Source organism: Pelecanus crispus, chromosome 5 (genome assembly GCF_030463565.1).
Source record: "Pelecanus crispus isolate bPelCri1 chromosome 5, bPelCri1.pri, whole genome shotgun sequence".
NCBI classification, from domain to species: Eukaryota; Metazoa; Chordata; class Aves; order Pelecaniformes; family Pelecanidae; genus Pelecanus; species Pelecanus crispus.
This window is the reverse complement of record NC_134647.1, coordinates 20,401,756-20,417,955: the sequence shown is the minus strand read 5'-3', so window position 1 is coordinate 20,417,955 and position 16,200 is coordinate 20,401,756. Positions and strand designations below refer to the sequence as shown.

Genomic DNA, 16,200 nt, shown 5'->3' with positions numbered 1-16,200 from the left:
CAGCAAAAGCAGCAGGGCAGGAACTGTGTCTTCCACCCACTGCCCAAACTCCAGCCAAGCCCTTCTCACCTGAAACACCAGCTATCCAGATTTTGCAGGCGGGTACAGGTTCACAGGGACACTTTGGGAATTTTGTTGTCTTCAGAAAGTGACCTCAGTAACAGCCCTGCAGTCTTCTGAAAAAACAGCAGGCTTTTGAGCCTAACTCAGCCTACAAAATCTGCATTACCGCTACAGACGCCTGGCACAGAAAGGCGTCAGGCTGAGAGGAACTAAACACTCTCCCACACCCATGGTCCAGAGGGCCCAGCTCCATGTCCCATGCTCCCCAGTCCTCCGGAAGAAGAGGAAAAGCCAGAGAGGCAGCAGGCGTGACATGACGCCAAAGACACGTCCCAATGTCACTTCCGATTCCCCTCACGAGAGAAGGCCGCAGCCCTTCTCCAGAGCGGGGCTGAAGCAGGCCTCTGCAGGGACAGGGCTGCCGCTGGGGCAGGCGGGGGCACAGCCACCTCAGCCCTCAAAGGTGGCCTGTCAGCAGGGGACAACCGCAGGTGAATATCAGCTTGAGCCCAAGGCACCTTTGAAAGCTGGTAAGCTGGTCACGGTGGCCAGCAGCACGCAGAGCAGGGCCGCATCCTGCGCCTGGCCCCTTGCTCCCTGCCGGTCCCCGGGGCCCTCGCCCGCAGCCCCCCGAGCAGCCACAGCCAGGCAGGGACACGACGCAAAGGGAGGGCAGCCTGTGGGTCATGTTGTATGCCCATGAAGAGGGGTGGCATCTACCTATCCACCTGTGTGGCTTCTTTAGAATAATAATTAATAAGAATAATATTCTCCCTAAAGTGGTTTGATCTCATGAGTGGATTCAGGGCTGGGTGTGCCTGTGAGGACAGACAGCTTTGCCACTCTTGCCTTGCAGAAAGGCACCTAAGAGCTGAAGAAAGTTTTAAGGTATATCTTTCTCCTCAGTGTTTCTCTGGAAAGGCAGTGCTCAGCTCGCTGCCATGGTAAAAACTTTTCCTCCCGTGAGTCGTGGGCAGGCATGGGGCCTGGGGGTGTCTGTGCAGGGCCACCTGCGCAGCCCCACACCCCACGCAGCCAGCCAGCCTGCGCCACCGCCCGCAGCCGTGGCTGCCTCAGCCTCACTTAATTACGTGTGACCAATTACCACTTCGTGGGTCAGCACTTTTGACCTCCAACCCAGCACCGGACTTGCGGAGAAACGATTTTATCATGTTACTGTTAAGGCAAATTAGGTAGAGCCAGTCCTACTAGCTCCTGATCTACTCCAGTTTTACAGATTATCTCTCAATTGTCAAAGTGACTTCATCGTGACTGAAAGTCTACATAATATAATCAAGGAGGTGGAAAAATACTTCAGTTCAAAGCACATACATATTTTGAAGAAATGTTTTCTGCTTTTTCTGATGTAGATTTTAGTTGTCTTTTTTTCTCTCTTTTTCTTCACTTTTATTATGCTGAAAACCAGACAATGGTCGCAATGTCAAAGGTAAAGTATACATCTAGACTCTACCTTCCAGTGTTTCAAACAGCCACACTTTTTGGCATGTTACTTTGCCTGCTGTATGAAATGTTCAGATGCAACATTCTCATGCTGACCTCTCTAGGGCCAGGTACATTACTTGAATTATATTTGTTAAACACATAGTTATTTCCTTAACTATTGTCTCAAAGCACTAACTACTAATCCTTGGAAAAAGTGAAGGCATAGTTAAACTGTCATTTAACTTAATTATCTGTTAATGCAAAAAAGGGAGGGAGGGAAATAGAACAAGTTACTTAATTCAGTTCTGTTGTCCTTAAGCAGGCAAAACTTCTGTTGAATCTACCAGGAGTTTTACCTGTGAAAGGATGTATAATTGGGCAGGGCCACTAACAAACAATCTATTGTTATAAGGTGCTTAGTTTTCACTTAACTATCTCAAAAATAAAATAATTGGTAATCAGGAGCCTTGTGGAAGTATCTTCACTTATTCCTCTTTTGTCTCCTTAAAACTAGTTTCACGTTCCTGGATGGCAGGGGGTATGGTTTCAAGCTTCCTGTAGTATTAAAATGTGCATGCATGAACTTCATTGCCAATTTCATGTCTAAATAATATTTAATGCAGTTACAAAATTGTTTCTATTCACCAGCACTGAGCTACATCTTTTAGAAGCAATTTGAAGATAATTCTTAAGTGACTTCCTCAATTTCTAGAAAACAATTACTAAAGTGTTCCGTTTAATTGCAGTATTTGTAGCTATGTGTGAAAACTGGTTTGTGACTTCATGCATGATGCAAAAAATGTGTGTACCTGGTGAAGTCTTCTCTCTAAACTGCATGCAGTGCATGACCTAGATTCTACAAAGCGACTCATGGACTCAATGCATTTGCTTCATGTGTATGTTGGCAAAATCTTGGGGGAAAAAAATGTAGTCTCTGTACTGTAAAACAACTTTTATAAATGTATTTACTGCTGGTGAAAGATGACGGATTGACAGCTCAGGAAAGTGAAATCATTTCTCAGTGCATTGTGTAAACAGGGACAATGGAATCCTACCATAAAAATGGGGAGCTCAAACTTAACCTTAAAGTATCTCCTTTGTAGGGTAGGCAGAAACATGTCATTCTCCCTGCTTATTCAATTCTTGGCCGCTCTGCTGAAACTGTCAATCAGAGTACCAATTAGTGTCAATTGTGATTGTGATTTGTTATGGCCCTCTTTTTCTGCTTCCTGCTGTGAGAGTATAGCAAAGGTCCACTAGCTGTCAAGTATCAGCTCACTTAAGCTAGTAATGTCTTTCAATTAATTACCATTATCAATCAGGTACATATATACCTTTCACCACTTTCTAAAGCAAAAGAACGTGGATGAAAATAGCAAGGTTTTATTGTCATGTGCAATTAACTTAAGTCGAATATCGCATGCTAGGGCATGAGTCCTAGGTTGTGAAGGAGAGAGTAATTCCCTTTGGAACAGAAGAAATAAAAGATTTAAATCACAGAAAGCAAAAATTCAATGCAATTTAAGCATTTATAAAGTCACTGTAAAAAAAAAAAAAAAAGTCTTAACTACTATCTAATCATGGATTGGCCTAAGCTCTTAGTTTCCTCTTACCTTTTCCTAAGGAAACCCTTAGTTTCCTCTTACCTTTGAGTTCCTTAGGTATCAAGAGTCTTGTTCGTCTGACAAATGGCCGCAAGTTGATACCCCACTCATGTCTAAGCCTACTCAATATTCAAAAACTATTAATTACTACAACTATGTAGGGAAGTAGAGCTGAAAAACTGCGGTCTGACCATACATATGTAGCACATGCCAGCCAGATTAGCCACTTGACTGATTGGTGAGGAGATTGAGCCCTGATTTGTTTTGAAGACCACTTTTTAATAGACTCATGTAGATGATGTTAAAGATACATTCAGGTCCTACCTGGGCTAAAAGGTGATCAAGCACAATATTCCAGTTCCTTGGTAGTGTCTTCAGTACCAGGCTCTCCTTGTGGGAGAAAGGTAGTGTTTTCTTCCTTTTTCCAGGGAAGATGTCCCACAAAGAATATACTAGGTTCATTTGTCTAAGGAGAAAAAGGACTGGTTTTGTAGTTTAGTGGTTAGAGCACTCACCCACAAATTTCTGTTTCTCTCACATCAAATGGTCATTGGACAAAATACAGGAAGTCTTGAGAGCAGAACCACCAGATTCATCTCTCCCAGGGGAGCACCTGAACTGTTAGTTTAGAGCATCGTGCCCTCCTTTGTCATCTTGAATTCCTTTCTGCACAGTGGCACAATTTGAAATGGAGTAGTAGAGGATTTCTATCTCGGGCCCAGATTAACATCTATTTAGTGTGAATTTAGGAGGTAGAAAGCATGTGTATAAATTCTTTTAAGCTAAGAAAGCAAATTAAAAGTCTGGTTCTTCAGCAAGTATTCTAAGCCAGGTGTGAGGGAAGACCAGCCCTCACTGAAAGAATTTTACAAAAAAAAAAAAAAAAAAAAAAGGTAGAATTCAGCACTGCCTGAAGATTTCTCCACTGGTATCTCCAGGCAGCTGGTTACTTTGAATTTCACTTGTTCATGCATTGCAAATACAATCCAGTTGTTCTGCTGTTGACTCTGCAATTTACCTCATAGGCCTAATCCTGTCCTGAATCATAGCATCCATTCTTGTTTCCCTCCCAGGAAGACAAAAAAAACTCAAAAAAAAGTAGAAGAAAAAACATCACATTGTTGCCCATAATTAGGATTAGGATGCCATAAGGTTCTCATGTAGATCTGAGAAATACTCTTCGATCCCACACTTCAGATACATTGTTACTGACTGCAAGACCTGGATTTTTTCTTAAATCCATAACTGGATCTAGCTCTTGCTGTCTAAACATCTTTATAATTCTTTTTTCCAGTATTATTCTCAAAAGCAAATTTTCCTTACTATGAATATTTTTGGTTGTACAAAGAACTCTGTCCAATATTGAAAAGAATAATTATAATGGATATGTACCTCATGAAGTATACAAATTCCGTATTTTTTATCTATCATGATGCACTAAACTAGTATAAAATGTTTAAGTGTATATTAAATACGCTATTAATATTCTACATATGGGTATACCTATTGTTTTCAATATTCTGTTGGTAATGCCAATTGAAGAAATAAATTTTGTGAGTTTGTCATAATTCAAAATTAAAGGCGTTTAGGACAATGCTAGGTTAATATTTCCATTGATTAAGTATGGAGTTACTTGATGAGTCAACAGGGGTAGAGCAGGGGTCTACTCAATTTTCCAGTCAAAATAAAAGGCGTTTTTGAACTAACTATCATGTAAGCATGAGCAACAGCACAGATGTGATAATAAAGCCTTTGCTCAGTCCAGACACGCTTATATAATTGTGTGCCCTATTTCTACTTTTATAAACAAATGAGAATATAGTCTTTATATTCAGCCAGAATTATCATGGAGCATACCAGCATACCCAGTAACATGAAAACAAGTAAGGATGGATGCATTATGTACTCTGCAATCCATTGACTTCATAAAAAATATTGGGGGCTATATGTAAAGGAAATTTCATTTTTACATCCAATACTAAATATGATTCTTATTAGCAATAGAGTTATTTTTAACATTTAGATAATTTTTATTATTAACAAGTAGTATAGTGAAAAATAGGTTTTAACTACACTTTAAACATATCCCACTTAAATGATAACTTATTTTTCTGCATTTGTCAAGTACTAAGTATTTGTTCTGATTTTTCAGGGCCTTTTAATCATATCAAGTCAAGTCTGTTGGGATCCACATCGGATTCAAATCTCAACAAATACAGTACAATCAACAAAATTCCTCAACTCACACTGAACTTTTCAGATATCAAAAGTGAAAAAAAATCTTCATCTCCTCCTTCTTCGGAGAAAGCAATTATTGCACCTAAGGTGAAAGACCGAACGCACAATGTAACAGAGAAGGTTACCCAGGTAAGGTAATACCTATTATTTTAGTTCGCTTTCAGTTTTGTGGAGCCAGTTGTCAGTGTATTCAATAGATTGTTACTCTTTTCATGAATGATTTGGATATCTTCAAGACAACTTGAAGGGTTTGAGCCGTTACTTACTTTACCTCCAATTCAGTTGCACATGAGGTAGTTTACAACATTAGATGATACTGCCAACAAACAAAACTTCTCAGGTTTCTGTTTTTCAATGGAAAAAAGCTGTAGTACGCACCAAGTGCCCCAAATAAGTCCACTAATTTCAGTAATTCCTGTCAGTCATAAATGTTAGTTTCATTCTTTTTTCTTTTTTCTCAGCTTTATGAATTGCTGATTAGTGCAAGGCACAACATGATAACAAATGGTAGGTGATTGTGCCACTGGTATAGGTATCATAGTTACATCTTGTATTTCTGTTCCAGTTCTTTGGCTTTTCATAATGCTCTTTCCTCTGGGTATCTTTCCCATATGTGTACATCAAAAAGGCCTTCAAAATGAAATGCAGATACCTTTGGACTGGATGTATGATACATTCCGTCATACTTGGGAATGAGGCATACAATTGAAACAAAACTGAAAACAATTCAGTGTAGCATATTTCTTCACTCTAAGACAGATACAGTGCCCTCGGAAGGCAACAGAAGTTTTCAGATTAATTCAGTATCAATATTACATGTGTGCTCTAATGCCATATGGAGATTGGCAAAGACAGGCTATCAACGTGAAACATAGTGAAAAAAAAATTAAGAATGACAGTATCCCGAATAACTTTTATAGTCTTAGTAAGCAGAGGGTGGGCCTTAAGTGCCCATCCATTGACAGACTGAAAAAGAAGTGCTTTGTCTTAGAATGTAGATAGAGATTTCATAAGGAAGATCTCTCCAAGAGTAGCTTTTAACTTACTGCTGACCTGTTTTCCATAGACCAGACTGTGGCTTCTCTGCATTGGTATTATGCCAGATACTTTCCATGCTCCTACTCCCTTTGACGGATATAAAAAGGAATATATTGTACACCCTCCTAGAGAAATAGAGATAGAAGTTCTATCAGTTCTATCTTGAGATCAGTTAATGCCTAAAAAGTAATTGGATTTTTATCTTTCATATATTTTGTCTTTGATAGCTAACTTGAATCTGCAACCATTGTACTTTCTTCCCTGGTCAGTTGTGAAAGATTTAATCTCTTCCAGATCCATTTTGATATGTTTTAAATTATTCATAGTACTTATACATAGAAATCTTTTCACAGATAATATAGCAAAAACTCAAGTTACATTAAAAAGACTAATTTTTAGAAGTTATGTAAGCATAAGTCAAGCTTGACTGGTTTTTTTTCAAAATTCTGACTGGCTAATTAGTGCCAGAGTGCCAACTTTCTATGTACTGATGACACTGTTATGGGGGAAATTTTTTTAAAAAATCTATGTTTATTCTCCAGACAACTTCAATATTATGAAAAGGTCCCATAGAAATGGCTTGGATCAGCTAAACCTTCGAGCAGCATTGGTACTAACTAAATTCAAAATTAAATTTTAAATGCTCTATAAAATCTTTACACTTCACAAAAGACTTCCAATTTAATTTGACATTGGTTTATGTCCTTTTCTAGAACTATCTCAACCAATATGCAGAGCACAATTTGTGTAGCAAACTTTGATAATATGGCATTCATCATCATTGGAAAGAATTCCCACAGTTGTTCCTTTCTCTCTTATCTTATTCAGTTATCAATGTTTTTAGTTGCTGCTGCAGTCTAAACTCTAGGATTAGGTACAGGGAGAAACTCCTAGGAGATATAAATAAAGGTAGGTCTACTGAATTCGTTAGTCAAAGCTCTAGTTAGCTAGTTATTAATGAATTAGATTAGAAATAGACACTTAGAAGATGAAACTGGCTAGTTTTAGTCCTGTTTGTTTCTAATGTCCAGTGATTTCAATATGTTTTATAAGAGTCAGCACTTCAAAGGTTGCCCTGCATGTCTGCCTGTGTCCTTAAAATCTAAATCTCTTTGTAAAACTTGTCATAGGCCCATAGATCCATTTTGTATCTGCAGAATAGTGGAAAAGTGGTTTTGGAAGGTTTGAGCACAGAGTGGAGAATAGAATATGGCAGAAACGTAGATGAGATAATTAGCATATACTCATGCTGGCACAGTCCTCTGATACGTAAATCTGTGAAACAGCATCAAAAATGTACAGAGGGCAATTTGACCTATTTAGTCTGTGGGACTATATCATTAAAAGAGCAAATGAGTACAAAATGGCTATGGTAAGTTAAAAAGTCACCTTTAATCAGAGCAGTGACACTCTGAAATAGTCTTCTAATAAAAGAAGTTAGGGCAGGAATTCCAAACGTCTTTAGACAGAGCCTGAGAAATGTAGTAAAGGGGTAGATAACACAATGTGCTTTTCTAGGATTGCAGAAATTGGTGACATGGAAGGCCACTTCTAGTGACATATTGCACCATTCAAAGATCCATCCCTTTCTTTCTTTGTACTCCTCATTGTGTATGTATCTCCCTTTCCTTTCCTCAGCTTTGCTGAGAAATTTGGTCCTGCTGCTATAACCTGACATTTCCACTGCTGTGGCTCCTCTCACTGTGCAACTCAAAATGTAGAGACATGTACTCTGGTATGCATGACACTAAGGTATCAGTGAGCCGCACAGCTGGATCACTGCACTCTGGATTCTCTCGTGCAACTCTCATGCATCTCTCTCATGCATATGAAACCAAGTATCACCATCACAGGATAAAAGAACAAGTTCTTCTTTCCAGAGATAGCAGCTGTATGACTTCTATCGTATCCACAAGCTGGAGAAGTAATTCAGGTAGTGAAGACAGTGAAAAAGGATGGGATGGCACATTGCTACCTTCACATGGTAGAGGAAGAATAATGAATAAAATAAATAAATAGTCATGGCCATTGTGTTTAGAGGAAGTGATACACTTTCAGAAAGCATTTAAAGAGGAGTGAGATGCTTCAGCAGTAAGATTTTAGTGGAATAAATTTGGAGCAGATGGGAGAAAAAAGTTTAGAAAATAATTTCAGAAGGAACAGAAGATGTTGTGGGACAGTGGTTGATACTTAGAGTGAAAAATATGAACTTTGAAATGCAGGTGGAGAAAAATAACATTTCACTTCAGAATTTAATAAATAAATAAACAAACAAATAAATAAACAAAATCCTCAGCATTGTACCCTTTAAGTAATACAAATAAATAAATATCTTCAAAAAGACCTAGGTTATAAATTCTACTGCAAAGACCCTTGAAATATTGTCTTACTAGTTAACAGGAGTGTTCAGGGCATTATGTAGAGATGAATATTGCCTTAACATATAGCTTGCAGTGAAGTGTTGCACATATGATCGTCCTGAATATGTAGATATGCCTATCTCTTGGCCTTTCACGTGGGTCTTCACTGACCAAAACTCATTGTGTAATGCAGAGTGGCATAACATCTTCTGGATGCCTGTTTCTGCATAACATTGACTTTTACTGAGAGGAATAGCCCAGTAGCAGCTGCCAGATAGCCCTTATTGAAAAATTGGCATTGTCTTATCCCAATGTAGATATTTGTCACTAAAATTAAATTTATGTTTCCATTCCACTTTACTAAAAGGTTTGGGGTTTTTTTAATGTTTCAACTTATAATTTCCAGAGGTGCTAAGTTAGACTCTCTTCTAGAAGAGCCTCAGCTTACTTTTTTTCATTATTCATTTTTTTTGACTGTCTGTTCAGGGGGATGGTCCAATTTCTGCACTCTTGTGCATTGACAGGTTCAGTTGGGGTCCTGACACTGAGTGTTAGAAAGACACAAGTCTTCCCAGAGGCCCAAAAAGTAGACTTTTATTAAAGAAAGCAGTGGGGCAAAAATTTGACATCTGTCCCTTAACATTTTTGATTAATTTATAAAGGGGACTTCTGGCCTTAAAATTACAGTGTGGAGGCACAACATTAAGTGATTTTATCTTTTGTTTAAATACTGATTTATTTTAAATCTTCTTACACATCCAGTTCCCACTGATGTATGGCTCCCAAGCTGTGAACTCTGTTGTGAACAGACCCAGAGCAGCATGAAGATTAGAATAGTCAGTACGTATGCTTATTTTCAAAAAAAAGAGAGAATTCCTAAATACTGATAGATTAACACTGACAACAAACAATGGCTGGCCCAGTTAATGAACTTATAAATTACTGATCTCTTTATTGTGTTGTTTAAGACAAACTGTTTTGTGGGCCCTGATCATTAATGTTCAGAGATTACTGATCCCCTTGAAATTCATCAGTCTGTTGAGATATAGCATGTGGTTGAAAGACCCAATATGTATCTGTTGTTTATAATGTGTCTCAGTAACTCACTTACAGGAAGGTAAAACTCTATGATCTTTAAACTTTTTGTAAATAATACTTTTCAAAACAGTTTCATCACCCACCCACCTATTATACCCAAACTGGTTATATGGCTGATCAAATCACAGAATCATAGAATACCAGGCTGGAAATTTCTTCACAGAAAGAGTAGCCAAGCATTGGAACAGGCTGCCCAGAGAGGTGGTGGAGTCACCATCCCTGGAGGTGTTCAAAAAACATGTAGACGTGGCACTTGGGGACACAGTTTAGTGGGCATGGTGGTTGTAAAAAGGGAGTCTCCATCTTCTTTGTAGCCACCCTTGAAATACTGGAACGTGGTGATTAAGGTCTCCCCTAAGCCTTCTTTTCTCAAGGCTGGAGAAACCCAGTTCTCAGCCTTTCCTCATAGGGCAGGCTTCCCAGTCCTTGGATCATCTTTGTGGCCCTTCTCTGGACCCTCTCCAGCCTGTTCACATCTTTTTTGTATAGCAGGGACCAAAACTGAACACAGCATTCCAGGTGTGGCCTGACAAGCGCTGGGTAGAGTGGGATAATGACTTCTTTATCTCTGCTGGCGATGCCCTTGTTGATGCAACCCAGCATCCTGTTGGCTTTCTGTGCTGCAGCAGCACACTGTTCACTCATATTGAGCTTGTTCTCCACCAGAATCCACAGGTCCCTTTCCACAGAGCTGCTTCCCAGCTGGGTAGATCCCAGGCTGTGCTGCACTCCTTGATTGTGTTTTCCCAGGTGCAAGCCTTTGTTGAACTTCGTAAGGTTCTTGTTAGCCAACTCTTCCAGCCTATCCAACTCTTCCTGCAGGGTGGCTCTCCCTTCCGAAGCGTCCACTTCCCCACTCAGTTTGGTATCATGAGCAAACTTCAACAGGGTACACCTGATCCCATCATCCAGATCATTGAAGAACATATTAAACAGCATTGGGCCCAATATCGATCCCTGGGGGACCCCACTTGTGACAGGTTGCCAGTTTGAAAAGGAGCTATTTACCAGCACCCTATGGCGCATCCTGTCAGCCAGTTCCCCACCCACTGTACAGACTACTTCTCTAGACCGTAACACATCAGTTTCTCTAGGAGGAGGCTGTGGGAAACAAAAGCCTTGGAGAAATCCAGGTAGCCAATGTTCACCACTCACCCCACATCAACCGAGCAGGTTACTTTGTCATAGAAGGCGATCAGGTTCGTTAATCACAATTTTCCCTTGGTGAATCTGTGCTGGCTTTTCCCAATCATGTGCTTCATTTACTTGTGATAGCCCCCATGAGGATTCGTTCCATAACTTTCCCACGGACTGAAGTAAGACTGATGAGCCTATAATTTCCTGGATCCTCCTTTAAGCCCTTCTTGTAGATGGGGGTGACATTATCCTTCTTTCCATCTTCTGGGACACGCCCTGATCTCCATGACTTCTCAAAGATTATGGAGAGCGGCCTTGCAACAATGTCAGCCAGCTCTCTTAACACTCTCGGGTGGATATTATCAGGACCCATTAATTTGTAGGGGTCAAGCTCCTGTAATAGTTCACATACTAACTCTTCCTTCAGTTACAGCTGGTTTGTTTTTGCATCAACCTGGACTTTTGTTCCCAGGGCCTGGGGCCCAACAGTGCTGCTAAAGACAGAGGTGAAAAACGTGTTGAGAACGTCTGCTTTTTCAGCATCGTTGGTGACTAATTCACCTCTCCTGCTTAACAACAGGCCAATATTTTCCTTCTGTTTCTGCTTGTTGTTTACATACCTGAAGATCCCTTTCTTGTAGTTTTTGATGTCTCTGGCTAATTTCAATTCAAGCTGAGCTTTTGCTTTTCCAACTGCATCTCTGCACACCCTGGCAATACCCTTGTAGTTCTCAATGGGTATTCATCTCCTTTTCCATCTCTGGTACGCTTCTGTTTTGGTTTTGGGCAGAAAAGTTATAAAATAGAAGTAAAATTATATAAAACATAAATAAAAATGATAAATATATACCTTGATGGGCTACATGGTTGATTGGAAGATTGTAATCTGATTTGCAGACATGCTGAACACCCACAGCTCTTCTGAAAGTGGAGCTCTCAGTAAGGGGGGGGTCACGTATGAAGTGATAGACCTTGTAGTTTCACTGCATGTTTTTGTAATCTGGCCAGACTCTATTCTGTCAGCCCCAAAAAATTAAGAAATAAGTAACAATATCCCCAAGGCCAGTCTCAGCTATTGATATAAAAAGAACTAGTATATGATCATGACTTCAAACTAACCTTCAGTTTTTCAGGCTAAAAGACAACTAGCAGCATCGAGGACGGAGAAGGGCAATATAAGACCTAAAAATAAACCAAATTATTGAGCTATACATTTTCAGCAGTCTGGCTCAGCTGACATACTACGCTGTTTACAACATCATGCAATAACTCACACGCAAACAACATTTCAAGGCCGTTCATTTTGGAACACAAGCTGACATAAAGCAGAAAATTCTGAATTAAATGAAATAAAAACCATTTTGATATGTCTTCCAATTACATAGCAGGACATACATATAATAATAAAATTGGGGGTAAACAGAGCCAACATTCCCTAGTTACTGTACAGAAAGTTTAAATGATTGGTTTCTGCCGAAGTGAGAATCTTCCTTTTTCTGTTATTTGCTATACCTGTTCTCAATGATCAGTTGACATAGCTTATACAGGAATTATTCCCTTTGTTTACAATCGTACTTAGCACCCTCATGCAATAAAATATCATCTTTTATTGTCATTATATTATTAGGCTTCGTAATTACTATCAATGTAATTATATAAAATAGTATAACTGTGTGTAATTTCATTATCAGTTAGAAGGTGTGACACACCTGTGTGTGAAAAGAAGAAAAGTAGTGAACATCATGGTGATGGCAAAACCAATAAAAATACCCCAGTCTCAGGGTAGTCACTTATACCTGTGCAAAGATGTCACCAAAACTGGAGAGTAGACTCTTTTGCACTGGAGCAAGTAGCTATACAAAGTGCATGGAAGCAGAAAATAAAGCCCACTCTTTTGATCAATTTCAGAAGAAAACAGAATTTTCATTGGAATTACTTGCTATTGCATCAAGTAATAAAACGGCCAGTATAGTTACAGATTCACAGCAGTTGTGAAAGATAAAATATTCCTTGATGGTGATTGTTTCCAACAGAGCCTCTTCTCTTTGTGACAGCTGAATAGGCTAAGGCATCTGAACTGCTGCAGTGTTTTGAGAAGATTTCACAACATATGGTAGAAATGGAGCAGTCAGAAAGCCCAGCTGCCTTGAAGCATGTAACCTTGATGCATCCTTAATTAGTCCATGTCCTTCCCCCAGGATTTACTTTTCAGAGAAAGGGATTGCCTGATTTTGCTGAGTTGGGAAAAAGCATCTAGTCTTCTATGAATTACAGTTTCGAGTAATCAATGTGTTGTGTGATCTCTTTGTTGTTACGGCCTTGAACCAAATACTCAGTGATCTGTTCTGTCATGCTAACATGGAATGGAGCATATGATTTTTTTTAATACTAGATCATTTTCGAAAGCAACATTCTTCTTTTGATGCTAATATGTGGGGGGAAATAGGCAGACACAGTCTTTCAGACTGCATTGTAGTTTGTTCTGAAAATAATGAAGCTGATGAATATGTTGAGGGTGTAAGAAATAATGCCCTACAAAGCAAGTAAAACTGATCAAAACCAAGGTGTAGGCCGCACTTAGGCAAAACTCATTTGTCTAGAGTAGAGATCTAAACCCCCAAACTCCCACCTCATGGCAGATTGACCTTGGAAGTCTCTAAACTTCGTGGGTTGCTCATTTAAAACCAACAATTTTGACACCCACCAGAACTGTCCCACCATGAACTGCAAGAAGTCAAGCCCCTCCCTAGCCCCTGTCAAGCCCCACTGAGATCCAGAGAACTGGCCAGAGTCCTCTGATCCACTTGGCATGCACAGCCTGAAATAACACCGTCTCCCACAGCATTCTCCTAAGGAAGCTGGCAGCTCATGGCCTAGGCAGGTGTACTCTCTGCTAGGTAAAAAACTGGCTGGGTGGCTGAGCCCAGAGTTGTGGTGAATGGAGTGAAGTCCAGTTGGCAGCTGGTCACAGGTGGTGTTCCCCAGGGCTCAGTTTTGGGTCCAGTCTTGTTTAATATCTTTATCAATGATCTGGATGAGGGGATTGAGTGCGCCCTCAGTAAGTTTGCAGATGACACCAAACTGGGTGGGAGTGTCAATCTGCTCGAGAGTAGGAAGACCCTGCAGAGGGATCTGGACAGGCTGGACCAATGGGCTGAGGCCAGTTGTATGAGGTTCAACAAGGCTAAGTGCTGGGTCCTGCACTTTGGTCACAACAACCCCATGCAACGCTACAGGCTTGGGGAAGAGCAGCTGGAGAGCTGCCCAGCAGAAAAGGACCTGGGGGTGCTGGTTGACAGCCAGCTGAACATGAGCCAGCAGTGTGCCCAGGTGGCCAAGAAGGCCAACAGCATCCTGGCTTGTATCAGGAATAGTGTGGCCAGCAGGAGCAGGGAGGTGATTGTCCCCCTGTACTCGGCGCTGGTGAGGCCGCACCTCAAATACAGTGTCCAGTTTTGGGCCCCTCAGTACAAGAAGTACATTGAGTTGCTGGAGCATGTCCAGAGAAGGGCAACAAAGCTGGTGAAGGGTCTGGAGCACAAATATTCTGAGGAGCAGCTGAGGGAACTGGATTGTTTAGACTGGAGAAGAGGAGGCTGAGGGGAGATCTTATTGCTCTCTACAACTACCTGAAAGGAGGCTGTGTTGTAGCGAGGTGGGTGTTGGGTTCTTCTCCCGAGTAACAAGTGATAGGATGAGAGGGAATGGGCTCAAGCTGCATCAGGGGAGGTTTAGATTGGATATTAGGAAAAATTTCTTCATGGAAAGGGTAGTCAAGCATTGGAACAGGCTGCCCAGAGAGGTGGTGGAGTCACCATCCCTGGAAGTGTTCAAAAAATGGGTAGACATGGCACTTGGGGACACGGTTTAGTGGGCACGGTGGTGTTGGGTTGATGATTGGACTGATGATCTTAGAGATCCTTTCCAACCTTAACGATTCATAGTTTTATTTTCATTAAAAATAATCTAGCCACCAAGCCAGGAAACATGAAATTGTTACTCTACCCTTAATTGTTTTAGTGGTGGACTTGGTAATGTTAGGTTAATGGTTGGACTGGATGATCTTAAAGGTCTTTTCCAACCTAAATAATTCTATGATTCTATGATGATAATACCTTTCACACATGCAATTAGAGCTGCCTTAAAACAGACATGAAAGGAGTCATAGTCTCTCTTTTACATAACCTTAGAACCATACAAAAATGTAGTGTGGAAGAGACCTCTAGAGGCCACCTAGCCCAACCTCCTACTCAAAACAGCATAACTTCAAAGTTAGATCTGAGTCAGGTGGTTACCATGTTAACTCAGGAAACAGTTTCTGTGTTTAAGTCAGCATAAGCATATATTTTCCTGGAGAAAATCACCCAGTGATAGACAACAATAGCAGGTGGTGTGCGGAAAGAGGGAGGGAAGAGGGCAGAAAGCTGTGGATCTCATGGGCCAGAAAGAGTTGGCGTTTTACAAGGAACATTGCTGGTGTAGCTAACATTTAGGGTACTCACTTAGAAACAGGCAGTCCTGGGTTGTAGTCCCAGAGTATTTTGCTTGTTACTTATCTTACGTAAATGACCATCTGTTAAAAAAATCAACAGAAATAACCCTAGGCACCAAGTACTCAGACTCAGGACTCCCTCCCTCCCTGTCTGAGTGCCCTTACCCTCAAACAGTCCAGACTCTGAACTCTGTCCTAGTGCCAGACACCTCACATGTACGCACTGTAGTACCAGTGTTGCATCTAGCCACAAAATGCAACAACCTGGGGCAGACAATATTTAGCATTTACCTGAAATTATGTATTCATCCCTATTAAGAGTCATTTTCATCAGACAAAAAATGCAGGTATGTTCAGGTAACAATTTAATATTAATTTCTTGCAAGTAATGAGTTTCCCTTTTAGTGTAATACTAGCTAATACACAAAGTGAAAAACTGGTAGGTAATTTGAAAGATTAACTTTTTCAAGGAAATAGTTAAGTTCCCACACATCGCTAATGAGAGAAATTGATGGATAAACTAAATGTGAGAGCAGAAAGTTCCTGCAGTTTGCAGCTAGTAAGGTGGTGATATAACTAGTGACAATTATAAAGCAGTTATCTTGTACTACTGATTAGAAACCAGGTGGCTTTAAGCATGTAAAGGAGAAACAGCAGCAAGGCTATTATTCTTTTGGCTTGGGTGGGGGTAGGAGAGAAGCATGTGGGTTGGTTGGGTTTGATGTAT

At 40.4% G+C, this 16,200-nt stretch overlaps 1 protein-coding gene across 1 annotated transcript in view; it reads left to right on the top strand.

The window, feature by feature from the left end:
- Positions 1-16,200, top strand: part of KCNH7 (potassium voltage-gated channel subfamily H member 7) — a 242,744-nt gene that overhangs the window by 162,851 nt on the left and 63,693 nt on the right. Inside the window, exons 5-6 of the mRNA XM_075710364.1 lie at positions 1,490-1,510; positions 5,263-5,477. Coding sequence (XP_075566479.1) covers positions 1,490-1,510; positions 5,263-5,477 — 236 coding nt within the window. The remainder of the gene's footprint in view (positions 1-1,489; positions 1,511-5,262; positions 5,478-16,200) is intronic.